General features: G+C 36.6%; 1 protein-coding gene across 1 annotated transcript in view; it reads right to left on the reverse strand.

Annotated features, from left to right (window-relative positions):
* LOC125645728 (zinc finger protein 652-like) overlaps window positions 1-18857 on the reverse strand; it is a 36960-nt gene that overhangs the window by 14272 nt on the left and 3831 nt on the right. The window contains exons 2-6 of the mRNA XM_048871522.2: window positions 17844-17904; window positions 13817-13997; window positions 7324-7485; window positions 4189-4557; window positions 581-715 (exon numbers count right to left, since the gene is read on the reverse strand). Coding sequence (XP_048727479.2) covers window positions 581-715; window positions 4189-4557; window positions 7324-7485; window positions 13817-13997 — 847 coding nt within the window. The 5' untranslated portion in view covers window positions 17844-17904. The remainder of the gene's footprint in view (window positions 1-580; window positions 716-4188; window positions 4558-7323; window positions 7486-13816; window positions 13998-17843; window positions 17905-18857) is intronic.

Consider the following 18857-nt stretch of genomic DNA (forward strand, 5'->3'; position numbering starts at 1 on the left):
CCATCAAAAACTTTCTACATTTTCAGCCTTATATAGTACCTGCAACGTTAATAGTTAAATGTGATTCTGAACATCTCTATAATAAAGCTTGCTATATGAATGACTGGAATATAGAGGACAAAATATTACATCTGATATACAGAATGTACCAATCAGGTAAACGATAATCAATGCAGGATAGCAGAACTAAAAAAAAAAATGAATCTCTTCAGAAAAAGTAGTTATGAAAATTATACTTCACTTATACAAATTAGTGATGGATAAAGGTGATTAATTTCTGATACAAAAACATCTGCCTTATTTGAAGATTGTTTTCTTCTTCAAAATTTTGCAAGTGAATATTCTACTAGCGCCAAACACGTGTTACTAGATTAAATTTCTGATTTTAGGTAGCGGAAGATGCCTAAAAATAATTCACATAATCGTGTATTTCCTCTATTGTATATGGGTATTTACTCAGTTTGTTAGAGTTTTGTCTCAATATTTGCCAAAGGTGAAAAGAGAAGAGCTCACCATCACACATGGACAGCAATGATGCACAAACACATGTAGCACTAAAACACCTGGAGTACTTAAGTACCTGTATCCATCTGGCCGCAGTCATCAATGCCACTGTCCCGGGCCTCTGTAGGGGTCTGTGTAGATGCATGTTGGTTAAAGTTCTCTGATGTATCCAACTCCCAATCTGGCTCCTGCTTCACAACTGGGAAAACATCTGGTAAATATAAAGTACAATGTTTTCCAATTTCACAACCATTCATGCATTCAATGTAGACAAGAATACTGACAGTATGATACACATATCAAACCTTACTGACAATAAAAGAAATTCAGCATATCTCAAAGAACAAGTATTGCCTGAAAGTGCCTAACTGCAAGTGTGTGACCCCCCCAAGATGCTGCACAAAGTGATCCCAGTGTTATGTAGTGGATACAATCAGTATGCACTGTCTACTATAAAATGGAATGTCCACTAGCTGGAGATCCATATGTGGCAGTATTGCAGTCATGATAGTAATTTGGTAAGAGGAAGAAGTGAGTAATTTTTAGTCATGTACAACATATTTTCATTGCTTACATAAAGAAAACAAAAGTAGAAACAATCTGCAGCTATAGGTTATCTAGTATTTAAAAGTAATCTGAGGAAAACGAAGTACTAAATGTCCACACACATGCACACTTATTCGATTAATAAAATCAATTTAGACATGACCCAAAGATGTTATAATCATAACTACTCACAATTTTATCATCTATATCAACTTTATCATCTATATCAACTTTACGATTACGATTATCAATGAGATGTGTTTGGGAAACAGTGGTGCCCCCTATGGCAGCAAGGAAGGTCTTGTCACATGGAATGGCTAAATACAGATGAAAATATGATAGCCCCATCATGAACAATTCAAAGGTTATGGTCTAGGTTATAAGATTTTCGAAAGTTGGTCAAACATCAAGGACATGTGGTCAAAACTTTAAATAATATACAACCAACCATTCAAAAGTTATTGCCAAGGTTAAACTTTTTCACAAGTAGGTTAAACCCCCAAGGTCAAGATAACAAGCCAAAACACTTGGTATCAAAAGAAAAGTCTTGTTACAATGAATACAGATGTCATATGGAATCCCCATCACCATCAATTCAAAAGTTATGGCCAAGGTTAAAGTTTTTGCAGACAAACAGACCAAAATCTATATGCCCGCCTATGAATCTCTGATTACTAGGGCATAAAAATGTCTAGTAACTAGAGAAATTAGTTTTTATGAAAAACAAATGTCTCCCCAGCTCCTCGAATTGGAAGTGCTCCAAATGAAACCTCCTCCCCTTAATGTACTGCATGGTATAGAGGAAAACACATGAGCTGGAACATAGATATTATGAACTCTGATAAGGCACATAGGAGAAGTGTTCACAAACTATTTTATATCCTCCGTCCCCCAGATCCACTATAACTTTAAGGACAACAATTAAATCCTTCTATCCCTGCAATATGCACATCTGGAAATGGCATTAAAGTACAATGTACCGTACAAAATTTCAAGTCTATCCGATAACCCATATAGGAGTAGAAGTGTTCACAAGCTATTTTACATCCTCCACCCCTCTTAGATCCAGTATAACTTTTAGGAAAATATTTGGATCCTCCTGTTGTATCAAGATGCACGTCTACAAATGGCAATGAAGCACTGTACAGAGTTTTAAGTCTATCCGATATGCCATATAGGTAGTGATGGGCATTCGGACCAAAAACCATAATCGATTATAATTGCAGTTGTCATTGAAGTGGGTTTTTTCTCTCAAAATAGATAACAAAATCTGAACATATGGAAACAACATTTAAATTTTTCTTTGTTCCTTTTGTTTACGGTAAATAATTTTCAATATATCAAGTAATGGAATTTATTATATTCACAATGTCTTAAAGTTATCAGTCAGACTCCTTTATCTGACTGTTGAATGTCGTTGAACTATCGTAAATTCTCCCGCAATTTTGTTTGCTTGTTTTTTGATCGGGAAATGATACAGAAAAGAAAATCTGAACAAAATTGAAATGATTGCTGTATTTTTAAATTGGTCAATGATGTCGGCGACTTTTATTTTGTAATCGATTAGTAGCATCATAGAGTTCTAAACGACTGACAATCGATCATAGCCGACAATGGTTTCATCACTACTTACATGTATAGGAGGAGAAGCGTTTACAAGATTTTGTGACAGACATTAGACAGAAAGTACAAAAACAATAATGTCACCCCCTGAAAGAGGGGAGACATAATTTGCAGAAGTGCCACTTCCATATAAGCCATCTAAATTTTCTGAGGTTTTCAATAAAATTTTGAAAATAAAAATATGATTCTGGATTATTGTATCATCATATGTTTCTTCTAATAAAACATAGATAGCTAATTAAATGAAAATAAAAGATGTCGAATTTCACCACAAAAATAAACAAAAGGCCCACAGGCCTTATCGGTCACCTGAATACTAGTGAAAAAGTATCACTACTTCCATGGGCTATGAAATCTTGAAAAAAATTCCTGTTCTGAATATCTAAGCTAAATTCTAATGTTCAGCAACAGTATAAAACAAGATGTGTTTATTAAAACTTCACTGCCCTCAAAAGTGCATACACTGATGAAAGGCTTTAAATAATACAGTAGGTGTATTAACATTAAAACATCAAAATATATTACTAATTTGGACTCATCCCAAAGTCATAACCCTGGGTTGTGAAATTCATCATTTTTTGTACATCCTTTTCTGCTATTCCTAAGTATGCATTTAGATTTTATACAGTATCAGCAAACTTACACGTAAATACTATATACTAAGTTTGGCCCCACCCTGGGGTCAAAACCCTTACTCTGGGGGAAAATCAAATTTACAATTTTGGTAAAAGACTACCTGCTCTATCCATTTAGCTTCAATATAGTATCAAAAGCACTAAAAAAAATGTTATTTAAGTGTTTTACACATAAACACTATATAATAAGTTTGGCCCCGCCCTGAGGTCAGAACCCCTACCCCGGGGATCATGAAATTTACAATTTTGGTAGAGGCCTTCCTGCTCTACATCACTATGCATTTAGTTTTTCTTATATGTGTGTGGTTCTTGAGAAGATTTTCGAAAATTTGTCAATTTTGGGCAGTTTTTGCCCTGCCCCTAGGCCCCAGCGGTGCAGGAATCCTGAAATTTACAAGCTATGTTCCCTTTGTTCCAAATATGTTTCATACCAAATTTGAAAAGAATTGGAATGATAGCTATCAAGAAGTTAAAAAGTCTATATTGTTCACACATTTAATAACTGACCATTTTGGCCCCACCCTGATACCAAAACCCCTACCCCTGGAATAATCAAATTTACAATTTTGGTAAAGGACTACCGGTTCTTTCTAAATATCTATTTACTTTCAATTTAGTACCAATAGCACTAAAGAAGATGTAATTTAAGTGTTTTACACATAAACACTACATAACAAGTTTGGTCCCGCCCTGGGGTCAGAACCCCTACCCCGGGGATCATGAAATTTACAATTTTGGTAGAGGCCTTCCTGCTCTACATCACTATGCATTTAGTTTTTCTTACATGTTCTTAAGAAGATTTTTGAAAATTTGTCAATTTTGGGCAGCTTTTGACAAAGGGAAAACAAAAAAATAAAGACATCAAAGGTAATAAATTTACCATTTGAATGATGACTATTTTCATCAGCTTGTAGAGGTGTATTTATTTTATTCTGTAAGGAGAATGTGTTCACTGCTGTGTTGTTTGTTTCCCATTTGCTTTCTTCTGTTTCAGCTGAATCTTCCTCCATTGAAGTATCAGCCTCCTTAAAGACACCAGTGTGCAATATGTTAGGTTCATCCACACACTCAGAACTATGTGTCCCGACTAGCATTTCTCCAGCTCCACTCTCCTCTGGTATCTTAGACTCTGGGGTTTCTCCAGTTCCGCTCTCCTCTGGTATCTTGGACTCTGGGAGATCCTCACTTTCATATGACATTAGAGTGCTCTGTACTTCTGAAGGTTGAATCTGAGCAGGTAAGTTGTCATCTAAAAATAGAGGTGATCTATTTCTTTCAGTAAAATATTCAGGGTTAAGAAACACTGCTTGACCAGAAGCTAAACGTTTTACTTACAATGAGCTTCTAAAGTTTTTCAAGTACAAAGTCGTGGCTTTCTATAGATATTTCTCGCTTTTTTTCCAGGGACCTTGACTTTGGCCAAAATGACCTTAACTAACGGTTAAGACACACTAACAAGTCATAAGCAACTTTTGTGACAAATAAGATCTTGCAGTGTTTTTTTCTATTAACATGTTACAATCCTGACACAAAATGGGAGTGATTAGACCTGGATCAATATATCAACATGTACCCATATGTTTCTGTTATTTTAGGCATAAATTTGTGCCACTTCACTTACAGCTGGTGACATCGACGTAAAAAAAAGAAGTTGGATGGAATAATAGAAGATGGATAGATAAAAGGATATATATGTTGATTACTGTTGATATATATCACCCAATCTCCATTTGAAGAGCTCACAACTATGTACCGAGTTTGTTCCACATAATATGTTCAAATGTAAAGAGGATATCTTAGTAACATATTTCAGTATTTGAGCAATACAGCCCTTCCCTGAGAAAGGCCCAAGTTCCTGACCTAGAAAGATCACAACTTTCACAATTTAGGGAAATGCCCCTATGCTCATTATACAGAAACCTTATGCAAAAGTAAAAGACAATTTAAAAAAAAAATGCACTTTTTCTTCATAACCTACTCAGCCCCACCCTAGAACTTGAATGCTTGACCCTAGAGCCACGAGATTCACAAGTTTTGTAGAGGCCTCTACAATTCTGATAATGATACATGTTCAGGACTAAAGCAGATTATGACCCCATCTCTAAAGTCCACATGCCCTTCCCCCGATTCCCTCCCTGACCTCATGCCCCTCCCCCAATTCTCTCCCTGACTTCAGACCCCTCCCCTGAGCCCACTCATCACAGCACACACTACAGGAAGCACACACTGCAGGAATCACACACTGCAGGAAGCACACACTACAGCACACACTACAGTAATCACACACTACAGTAAGCACACACTACAGCAAGCACACACTGCAGCACACACTACAGTAAGCACACACTACAGCACACACTGCAGTAAGCACACACTACAGCAAGCACACACCGCACGAAGCACACACTGCAGCAAGCACACACTGCAGTAAGCACACACTACAGCAAGCACACACCGCACGAAGCACACACTGCAGCAAGCACACACTGCAGTAAGCACACACTGCAGGAAGCACATACTACAGCACACACTACAGTAACACAGTAAGCACACACTACAGCACACACTACATTAACACAGTAAGCACACACTACAGTAAGCACACACTGCAGGAAGCACACACTACAGTAATCACACACTACAGCACACACTGCAGTAAGCACACACTGCAGCAAGCACACACTGCAGGAAGCACACACTGTAGCAAGCACACACTGCAGCAAGTACACACTGCAGCAAGCACACACTACAGTAAGCACACACTACAGTAAGCACACACTACAGCACACACTACAGTAATCACACACTACAGCACACACTGCAGTAAGCACACACTGCAGCAAGCACACACTGCAGCAAGCACACACTGCAACAAGCACACACTGCAACAAGCACACACTGCAGGAAGCACACACTGCAGCAAGCACACACTACAGGACACATTACAGTAAGCACACACTACAGCACACACTACAGTAAGCACACACTACAGCACACACACTACAGCACACACTACAGTAAGCACACACTACATTAATACAGTAAGCACACACTACAGTAAGCACACACTACATTAATACAGTAAGCACACACTACATTAACACAGAAAGCACACACTACAGTAATACAGTAAGCACACACTACAGTAATACAGTAAGCACACACTACAGTAAGCACACAATACAGTAATACAGTAAGCACACACTACAGTAAGCACACAATACAGTAATACAGTAAGCACACACTACAGTAATACAGTAAGTACACATTACAGTAATACAGTAAGCACACACTACAGTAAGCACACACTACAGTAATACAGTAAGCACACACTACAGTAATACATTAAGTACACATTACAGTAATACAGTAAGCACACACTACAGTAAGCACACACTACAGTAATACAGTAAGCACACACTACAGTAATACAGTAAGTACACACTACAGTAAGCACACACTACAGTAATACAGTAAGCACACATTATAGTAAGTACACACTACAGTAAGCACACACTACAGTAATACAGTAAGCACACACTATAGTAAGTACACACTACAGTAAGCACACACTACAGTAAGCACACACTACAGTAAGCACACACTACAATAAGCACACACTACAGTAATACAGTAAGTACACACTACAGTAATACAGTAAGCACACACTACAGTAATACAGTAAGCACACACTACAGTAAGCACACAATACAGTAATACAGTAAGCACACACTATAGTAAGCACACACTACAGTAAGCACACACTACAGTAAGCACACACTACAGTAATACAGTAAGCACACACTACAGTAAGCACACAATACAGTAATACAGTAAGCACACACTACAGTAATACAGTAAACACATATTACAGTAATACAGTAAGTACACACTACAGTAAGCACACAATACAGTAATACAGTAAGTACACACTACAGTAATACAGTAAGCACACACTACAGTAAGCACACACACTACAGTAAGCACACACTACAGCACCACCTGCTAAAAGTACCTTGTTTTTTCCTGCTGTTTCCAGGTTTCCCTACAAACTCTGTTCCTAAAGCTTCTTTTCTTTTTCTGTATGTCATTTTGATTGGGTAAACAGCCTTTAAGGTTTTCTTGGATGTTGGAACTGAAGCTATTTTCCTTGTTGACGCCATGTGTACCTTTATCACTACAAATTTAAGTATATTGAAACATCAAATTTTGTCCAGCAATGGGTCCACGATTTAAAAATTTCAATTTTCTTCAATTTATACAAAATTCAGTATTTCCATGAAAAGAAAGCCAGAAGCAAAGAATCAGGATTCATGTTCACATCACTAGTTTGCAAAGTAGCAATTTCCAAATCGTGGTTCATGAATTGTGTGCATGGTTTCCAGTGATTCCGAAGGTCCGTCGGACATTGGCAAATGTCCGGTAATTTTTGTTTTGGTCCGATAGATATCAATTGTTGGCCGGACCAAATGTCCAATAAATAATTTTTTTTTCAATGAAATACATGATTAGATAATTTTTCAATTTTTAGCAGCATGTCCCAAAATTTATTCTGTTCTTTAGTCATTGCAAACAGAAAACGTGTTACCATGTTTAACTCAAATGTATATAAAACTTGCAATCATCTTCAATTCTCCCGAGAGGGTGATAATACAGTATTGAGCAATATACCGTGAAACTATAGTCTTTGAATTAGGTACTAAATAACAGGTATATGAAGCATAAACTATACCCTGATCAAGAAGTACTTTAACAACATGGACACTTTGAATTTGAGTAACGCAATCGCGCAAGTTGCTAAAGTTTTAAATAAAACCTGTATTTCATAACACAAGTGTTGAACACGGGTAAGAAAAGTTTACTCCACTGACGAATCTGAAGTGAAAAGCTTGGGCTAATAAAGTACGTCCCTGATGCCATTCTAGACAAAATATCAAGAGGAAAAAAGCTGACACAGACGAAGAGAGAAAAGAAGAAAAACAAGAGGCCCATGGGCCACATCGCTCACCTGAGTCACCTTGGTCCATATCAGAAGACTTTCCATATATATTTGCATGTAAAAACCGTAGTTCCTATTATGGCCCCAACCTACCCCTGGAGGCCATGGTTTTTGCAAACTTGAATCTACACTATGTCAGAAAGCTTTCCTGTAAATGTGAACTTCTTTGGCCCAATGGTTCTTGAGAAGATTTTTAAAGATTTTTCCTATATATTTGTATGTAAAACTTTGATCCCCCCTTGTGGCCCCATCCTACCCCCAGGGGCCATGATTTGAACAAACTTGAATCTGCACTATGTCAGAAAGCTTTCATGTAAATATCAGCTTTTCTGGCTCAGTGGTTCTTGAGAAGATTTTCCCTATATATTTGTATGTAAAACTTTGATCCCCTATTGTGGCCCCATCCAAACCCCGGGGGACAGGATTTTAACAAACTTGAATCTGCATTGTCAGAAAGCCTTCATGTAAATCTCAGCTTTTCTGGCTCAGTGGTTCTTGAGAAGAAGATTTTTAAAGATTTTCTCTATATATTTGTATGTAAAACTTTGATCCCCTATTGTGGCCCCATCCGACCCCCGGGGGCCATCGTTTTAACAAACTTGAATCTGCACTATATCAGGAAGCTTTCATGTAAATATCAGCTTTTCTGGCTCAGTGGTTCTTGAGAAGAAGATTTTTAAAGATTTTCCCTGTATATTTGTATGTAAAACTTTGATCCCCCTTGTGGCCCCATCCGACCCCCGGGGGCCATGATTTGAACAAACTTGAATCTGCACTATGTCAGAAAGCTTTCATGTAAATCTCAGCATTTCTGGCTCAGTGGTTCTTGAGAAGAAGATTTTTAAAGATTTTTCCTATATATTTGTATGTAAAACTTTGATCCCCTATTGTGGCCCCATCCGACCCCCGGGGGCCAGGATTTTAACAATTTAGAATCTGCACTATATCAGGAAGCTTTCATATAAATATCAGCTTTTCTGGCTCAGTGGTTCTTGAGAAGATTTTTAAAGATTTTTTCCTATATATTTGTATGTAAACCATTGATCCCCTATTGTGGCTCCATCTGACCCCCGGGGGCCAGGATTTTAACAATTTAAAATCTGCACTATATCAGGAAGCTTTCATATAAATCTCAGCTTTTCTGGCTCAGTGGTTCTTGAGAAGAAGATTTTTGAAGATTATTCCTATATATTTGTATGTAAAACTTTGATCCCCTATTGTGGCCCCATCCGACCCCCGGGGCCCAGGATTTTTACAATTTAGAATCTGCACTACCTAATAAAGCTTATCTATAAATTTCATCTTTTCTGGCCTAGTGGTTCTTGAGAAGAAGATTTTTTAATGACCCTACTCCATTTTTACCTTTTCTTGATTATCTCCCCTTGGAAAGTGGCCTGGCCCTTTATTTTAACAACTTAAAATTCCCTTTACCTAAGGATGCTTTGAGCCAACTTTGGTTGAAATTGGCCCAGTGGTTTTTGAGAAGAAGTCAAAAATGTTAAAAGTTTACAGACGGACGGACGCCGGAATACGGGTGATCAGAAAAGCTCACTTGAGCTTTTAGCTCAGGTGAGCTAAAAGGAGTATGAAAAAGAAACCAAGAAAATTCAATGAAAAATCAAAATGGAAGGTTAGACGTGATTGGCTTTGTTTTGACATATTCAAAATTGTAATGACATGTTTTATTTGCATTAATCACCATGGAAACAAAAGTTCAAGCATAGGAACCAGTAATTTTGTCTGTTGAACAGTAGGGGTCTATACCATACCCCACCCCACCCCACAAAAACAAATTAATAAAACCTAAGGAATGAAACACATTTTTACTCCATACTTCACTTCAAAATAGTTGAAAATTCTGCTTTCATCGTCACCCACCCCGAAGTTCTTTCTGATCCAGTAATTTCAATATTTATGCAAATTTATTCACCATAAAGATAATTCTCATTGGCGCGTAATCACAGTATTAATTTTTTTTTTTAAAGACGTCAGCTCATTCCCTTGTTTGTCCTTAGTTGGGAATATAAAGGGAAAATCTTCTCAAGAACCACTGGGCCAGAAAATTTCACATTCACATTTAAGCTTCCTGACATAGTTCAGATTAAAGTTTGTTAAAATCATGCCCCCGGGGTAGGGTAGGGCGACAATAGGGGATCAAAGTTTTATCGTACATGGGAATATATAGGGAACATCTTTAAAAACCTTCTTCCCAAGAAACACTGGGCCAGAATGTTCATTTACATGAAGTTTTTAGCTTATTGATTTAGTGTAAATTCAAGTTTGTCAAAATCATGTCCCCCAAGGGTAGGTTGGGACCACAATGGGCAATTAATTTGCCTATAAAATTTTGGTCTGGTAAAATGTGATTTGGTCCAGTAATATCTCAAACATTACTGGACCAAATGTCCAGTAAGTACCAGAAGACCTTGGGAAGCACTGGGTTTCTGAGGACAAAAGGCATAGAAGACTGTATGTACTGATTTTTGTTCTTCAAGGATGGGTATCCACATGTTTGTAACATAGTACTGATCTTCTGTCCTTTAAAGGGATTGGTTCATGTTTTTTGAAAACAAAAAAAATAAATCATATTTTGACCTTAAACATCAAAAATATTTAACTCATTTAATGTTGACATTCTGAATGCAAGAATAAAAGCAATATTTTAGGCTTAACTCATGTTATGTAAACAAAGACTCTCGGGTCTTTATAAACAAACGAGTGAAATGTTAATTTTGTAATTTAAAGTATCTTAAATTTTACGCAGTCACAAAAACTTTTAGATGTCAGACACATTTTACCTAAAGAATACTTGAAATGTGATATATACAATAAACTTAGTTTGATATCTATTTGTAATTTCTTTTAAAAATTTAATAAACAATAACTTTTAAACAAATTAGATTTTGATATTAAATTTGAAAATCAAAATTTACAGGAAAATATTAAATCAGTCCCTTTAAGATGGGAAATCCATTTTTTTTTGTAACATTGTACAAAATAAATAAAGGATTCTTTCTAAAACTATATGTAGTTTTATTCTTATACAAGAGGCCCAGGGGCCTTATAGGTCACCTGAGTATCATGTAACAACCTTCCAATGTTTGAATTAGGTTTGTGTTTAAATATAAGAATTTTACTTTTGGATGGAAGAAACATTGAATAGCTATGTGGTCAGCCCTGCCTTTGCACCAGAACCCCTGACCCAGGGGCCATAAATTTCAGTTTTGAAAGAAGCATCCTTGATCATCATTATCATACTATTAGTTTGTCTACTTAATACCCAGCAGCAGAGGAGAAGATTTTCAAGGAAATAAAATGCATTTTCACTATATGATCAATAGGGCCCCACCCTAATACCAGAACCCCTGACCCAGGGGCCATGAATTTCACAATTTTGAAAGAGGCATCCTTGCTCATCATAACCATGCTATTGGTTTGTCTACTTGATACCCAAGGACAAAGAAGAAGATTTTCAAAGAAATAATGCATTTTCACTATATGACTTATAGAGCCCCACCCTAGCACCAGAACCCCTGATCCAGGGGCCATGAATTTCACAATTTTTAACAAGAGGTACTGTGAGCAATGCTCACTAAGAATACCCCCCGCTTACCCCAATCTCCCAAAGGGTGTTGGTAATAGGTATAAACTACCTCTTTTCTGAGTGTTGCTACTTCGATGTCCAGTGCGCATGACCTTTGACCTTTTGACCCCAAAATTGATAGGGAACATCTTCATCCCATGGGTAGTCCATATGTATGATATGGTGACTGTAGGTGGAAAGGATAACGCTTTAGAGCCCGGAAACCATATTGCTACTTCAATGTCCAGTGCGCTTGACCTTGACCTTTTGACCCCAAAATCGATAGGGATCATCTTCATCCCATGGGTAGTCCATATATATGATATGGTGACTGTAGGTGGAAAGGATAACGCTTTAGAACCCGGAAACCATATTGCTACTTCAATGTCCAGTGTGCTTGACCTTTGACCTTTTGACCCCAAAATCGATAGGGAACATCTTCATCCCATGGGTAGTCCATATATATGATATGGTGACGGTAGGTGGAAAGGATAATGCTTTAGAGCCCGGAAACCATTGCGTCTACAGATGGACGGACGGACAGACGGACAACCCGATTCCAGTATACCCCCCCACAACTTGTTGCGGGGGGTATAAAGAGGCATCCTTGCTCATCATTACCATGCTATTAGTTTGTCTACTTCATACCCAGAGACAGAGAAGAAGATTTTCAAAGAATTTCTACACTTTCACTATATGACCAATAGAGCCCCACCCTAACACAAGAACCCCTGCCCCAGGGGCCATGAATTTCACAATTTTGGTAGAGGGCTCATCACTCATTATAATTATGCCCACAGTTTGGCTTCTTGATGTCCAGGAGTAAAGAAGAAGATTTTTTAAAATTACACTCATTTTGATGGTTTTTGCCCCACTCCTCAGGCCCCAGGGGGGCAGGGACTACGAATTTCACAATTTTTGTTCCCCTCCACCCACAGATGCTATATGCCAAAATTGGTTGAAATTGGTTCAGGGGTTTCAGAGAAGAAGCTGAAAATGTTCAAATGTTAACGCACGACGCACGTCGCACGACGCAGGACAAAAACAGATAGCAATAGGTCACCTGAATGAATTCAGGTGACCTAAAAATTCTCATTTATCTAAATAGTATTAACGTAGTTCCACCCTCCTGTGACGTCATACGATTTTGCAAAGTCAATGATTTATTAATATAAATTATGCACGACAGGAACATAAATTTTGTAGGAATTTTTTTCAATAGTTATTGTGAAAAATCTTGTTAACCAAAAATTATTTCAAAAGTCCAAGTTTTATATGAATATTCATTTATGTTTCAAAAAATTAAGGAAAATTGCAATTTCCTGATGTTGATAACATGTTTATTGTGCTAATTGATAAAAATTTTATTCATACCCCAACTTACTTATTCTATCATTTTTATTTGTCACTAAGATACATTATTTGAAGAATCAACAATCAAATATAAGATTGAACCTATAATTCTAGAAAGGTGGAATTATCTTAAATCAAAATCTGGGCTGAATGATACTGAACTTTGTCCTTACATACCCAGCTGTTTCTGTCCATTTGAAAGATCTAACGTCCAAAATTATCTTAGACTGAAATTGATTAAATCACCCCGACAGTTCTTACAGTAAAACACACTTATAAGGAATTCACATTTATTGCGAAGTTATAGATATATATCTCCCTATGAAAGGAAAATAAAATATTTATTTTATATCATTATAAATTTATAAATGATTGGATAACAGAATGTGGTTATAACATGTATAATGACCTGGAGGTTTGCTATAACCATGCTTTACTTCACTTGTGTATAATAATAAACTTTAAACATCTAATGTGTCATATCAAATAATATTTTCATACACAAGGATGCAGACTCCCTAAAGTTTGCAACACCAAAGTCTTCAACGCAGATTTGAAAGTAAAATGTACAACCTTTAGTCTTTCTTCTGCAGAAATTAAGGAATGCGGTGAAGATATTTGTTTCTGTCATTTTACAAAGGTTTCCCAAAAGGAACTGCTTGCCAAGGTCTGTTCCATTAATGTACGTCATCCCCAGCACACTGTCCACAGACACAGTGAAGAATTCACACCCTGGTTTTACAATGTCATCCATCTGCCACAAAGGAAAAGTATAAATAAAAAGATATGATTATAAACTGCTGATTTTATATATAAAGTCTCCCAAACGAAGTACTGGCTGTATATAAGTGGTTTTTTCTGAGTACTACTACTTCCCCCCACAATAATAACTTTGTTACACAAAATCTATGCAAATTTTAATTTTATTTAAAATTCTGGATCAAAAAGACCTTGATTTTGAAAATTTTCAAAAAATCCCTTTGTTTCCTTTAGTAAAACTGGTGTCACTTGTGTAACAAGAAAAGAGAAAATGTAATGGACCAGGCCAGGATTCAAATCTGGATCCCCTATATATCTTCAGGCAGGTGCTCTACTGTTACAGTGATATTTCCATACAGGAGAATTACTACCTTATTTAGGCAGAATCTTTATTCAACTTCATAATTTTTTTTTACAAATATTTTAGGTATGACCTATTTTGTGTCAATAGTATCTTGATAAAGAGAGCATTGGACAGTGACAAGATATTTTCGTCATCACATGCATGCCATATCGCATAATTCGAAGTAATAAGTAAAAAGATTGAAAAAAATCTATAGTTACAAACAAATCACTACAGGTGACTCGAGATAACTCGAAGACAAGTGACCTTGATAAAACTTCTCGAGATCAAGAGTTCGAAATTCGGAAATTGAAGGTCCGCCAGTATGGTTCAGATGTTACAGTAACCGGAAATGTATACCAACAAGATCATATGATATCGTTTTGACATGTTTTCCTTCATATTCGTCAGGTACAAAAACATTTCAAAGTTTATTTATTTATTTGTTCTTTAATCATGCTTAGATTGGCATACAAAACCTAGTTCAGATGACGCTTTACTATCGCAAACTAAACAGAGCACAATGTTATGTCGCTTTACCCAAAACAAAAATTCTAACGAACGAGTAAAACAATGTTTTAGAGTAACTTTACACAACGAACAAACTCGGGAAATTTAACAGTGTGTAGATCTCTAAATACTGTATAAAACTTACTCTCTCGTTGTCACGTCAAAACAAATTCTAGATTTCATTCATAGTCGGATTACATATAATTTTAATCATCACGACTCAAAACTCCAGTGCAAGATGTAAACTGACCAATTAGCCAATCATATACTCAAGTGTTCACCTTCACAAAGAAGCACCAGTGATGTTTCAACTAGGTAAACACCTAATTACACCTCCGGCAATCAACAAAATCCAGGTAAGGCCTAAGCGGAAATTACTACACACTTGTGTAATGGAAGGTATACGCTACCACCACTTCGAGAGTGAAAAACAATGAAATGTGTTTCACGGGACCCAACTTCACTTTGAGAGATCGATAGTGTTATATAGAGAAAAAAATCAGGACCGTGATTTCACTTCAAGAGATCAAGAACTTAAAGAGATTGAAGTTCGAGCCATCGAGAGTCACCTGTACTTATACACTGTACATATATTTTTTTTATTCATGGAAGAATTCACCATTGAAAAATTCCTAATATCCAAAAATGTTGATGGTTTTTGCCAAATCAATAGGCCATAAAGTAACTATTAAAATTGGTGTGGAAAACACTAAACTGAGCTATCTGGCTACCTAGCTGTCTGACTGCCACATTCCTCTCTCCTTAAATATCTTCACACTTTGTAGACATTAACCCAGGACCTTTACCCTACAGAAGGCATCATCACCTGTCAACCCCAGGGGCTGTGCATGGCACCAAATGTAACAGGAAGAGAATGTAACAGACCAGACCAGAATTCGAACTTGGGTCCCCTGAATTTCCATTCAAGTATTCTATCACTACCAGCTGAGCTATCTGGCCATTGGCTATTGAAAATGTCCGACTGCAGGGTTTTATCCTGCTTTTAAATGCTACTACCCATTTCATATTTTATAAGGGGAATTTTTGAGAATGCAGTCATGAGCTTCCAGGGGAGGGAGAAGAAGGGTGGGGACATTCTCAAATTATACTATACATGTATATTAAAATAGGCAAATAAATCGATTGATTACTCATTATTATCTATATTGTTTAGACTTTGCCAATTATAGAAAATTACTATATATAAAAATGATTTTTGTTAAAATTCTCATACAATTTAATTATTTTGTGTAGTTTCTACAAATGAGGGGGAATTTTTACCTGTGGAAGGAGAAATATATTTGTTTTCAAAGGGGGAAGGTAGCTGCAATAATGTAGCCCTCTCTTTTTTTTAGGGAAAGGGCTACAACTTCTTAGGATCTCCATAATGGTGCAAGTGTGGGAGTGATTCACCCCCGCAACATTTGCGCTCATTCTAAACATTTCCTGACTTTCTTTACGTAAATAAAATGATATTCCATGTTTCTTAGTCAATATATGAATTTACAACCTGCAACTTAAGATTTGTGAGGTTCTAATCTACCATTTTCAACAATTTCGATAAATTCCAATTTCTCGATTCATATTTATGCGCCATGTTTGATGTACTGAAGTTTCAACTTCCGATTGTCAAGTCATTTGCATATGCCATATAAGGTAGTATTTACATCAATGGACAAGTATGGAGGCGAAAGCTATTTCGTCGGTATTGAAAAGGTTTGAATTTAATATCAAGTTAAAAACCGAACAGCAGAGTGTAAATTCTTTCTGCAACAATATGATTTTCCTTTCTTTGTCGAAGTGGCTCAAGTAACTACATTTTCGCGCTGATTGTCAATGTTTAGGTTTTTCATTAGATCCACCTACGAGATCTCGCGATAACAAGGATGGCAGAGCAGACGAAGAATTTTGCATGCTGTACATTATATTTAATGAAAAACACCTTTATTAGACATGCCCGAGCACAAAGTTGGTACTCCTTTTGGTGTAAACAACATTTCGGACTAATACACAGAGTTTACTATCGGTTATTCATAAAATTATTTTGCACCATTACGGAGATCCTATGGAATTGTAGCCCTATCCCAAAAACGTCAGAATAAAAAAAAATTGGATAGGGCTACATTATTGCAGCTAGGGGGAAGGTACCCTTTACCGGTAGTAAAAAGAATCTAAATAAATCCCTGGACTGCCACATTCCTCCCTCCTTTAGGAGAGCTTTCTAGACGTTCCGTCCCATTATCAATCCGTCCCTTAGTCGATTCGTCCCATTACCGATCCATCCCTAGACTATCCGTCCCCTAGTCGATCCGGCCCAGAAAAAATAATTACCTTTTTCCAAGCTATTTACAGTACTCAATTAGTTTAATTCATCTGCATATTTCATCTTCATGGTGTGTGTGCCGATGATATCTTCTGTCATCAGGTAGGATGACAATAATATGCTGTTTTGATATTTGACAGCTTTTTCAAAGATCATTATACACATCACAATATTCGATAAAGTGGGCTTCATTTTCAATACAAAGAATAGTTAGGTTACTGTAAGCTCGTAATTAATGACCAAAGGTTGCACAACAATGCAGTTATAAAACTGTTTTCACTCAGGTGTTTTCACAATGATCAGTAGACAGGGGACACACATTTACATTGATTGCTACACATATTTAAATAACAATGTTTCTACAATACAGTAAAATATCTCTATCTCAAAGTCCGAGGGACCTCGAAAAAACTTCGAGATATCCGGGGGTTCGAGATATCCAAAATCGATCTTGGATATTTTTTTAAGGAGGATATTTGATGCATAGTATTGGATTTGCATTATAAACAAAAACCCCGTTGCCGTTTCTTATAGTTTAATACAAGTTGATAAATTAATATTGTGGAATTTCAAAGACAAACATTTCGGGTCTTTAAATATATATAAACATCCAATTGAATTCACAATGTGTTTCAAAATTAAGATGATCGTGCCTGTATGCTTACTTTAAGTTCACTGATGTCCAGGCTCGACTGGGATGTAGTTATTGCGTTGTAATGAAAGAACCTATCATGTAAGAAACAAAAAAGACAGATTAAAAAACAACAAACTTTTAAATGTTTATTAAATAAATTTTCGTGTTTTCTCTGCTTTAGTTTTAATGATGAAGCGTGTATTATTAAAGATAAGCCTCGGAGTTTTTATTCATAAGCTTAAACCATCAAGTTCACTTTCTTAAATATGCTAGTGAAAACCCGATCAAAATCGGTGCTATGATTCCCAAGATAATCATATCTTATACACCTGCGAAAACGATCGATACCATTCGAAGTGCAACTTCCGGTTTAAATGCAATCGAAGTAAATGACGTCATAAGTGTGTTTACAACTTACAAGTTAAAGGCGGAGAATGGAAGAAGACCACGTTTATTCGGATCACTCATCAGATGATGGCTCCTTAGAACTCTCGTGTGGGTCGTCAAGTTTTGATGACGAATCATTTCAATGTAATAATAATACCGATAGTAATGCTGGAGCACAGGCACTTGTTTCTGTAAATGACTTATGACCTCTGTATACTAATAACAACACAAGGTACCTAGCTTCAAATGACACAGAATGGCACCCCCTGAGAATGTCGGCCTTTTGAGCTTCCTGGGAATATGCTACGTAAATGTATTTACTACCGTTGTATTGTACAATCATTCAACTTAAAAACCATGTATGACGTGACTGCATTCATTGCCTCTTATCGCCGAAAACTGCAACAAAACATGGATTTTCCGTTTTATACCACGAAGTGCTATGTACTGATACCGCACAGAATGAAAATTGTATATTCGTTGTGTTGAAAAATAAAGTCTCATTGTTTTATTATCACAATAAATTGATACGATGTTTATTACCAAAAAATCTTGAACATATTGCTTTGTTAACAAAATAAAAATTTTGAATTGAAGACGCCGCGCTGTACGCTATTTTTAGTTACTCAAAAAAACCAAAGCTGTTCGTACGTTTCGG

Source organism: Ostrea edulis, chromosome 6, assembly GCF_947568905.1.
Source record: "Ostrea edulis chromosome 6, xbOstEdul1.1, whole genome shotgun sequence".
NCBI lineage: Eukaryota > Metazoa > Mollusca > Bivalvia > Ostreida > Ostreidae > Ostrea > Ostrea edulis.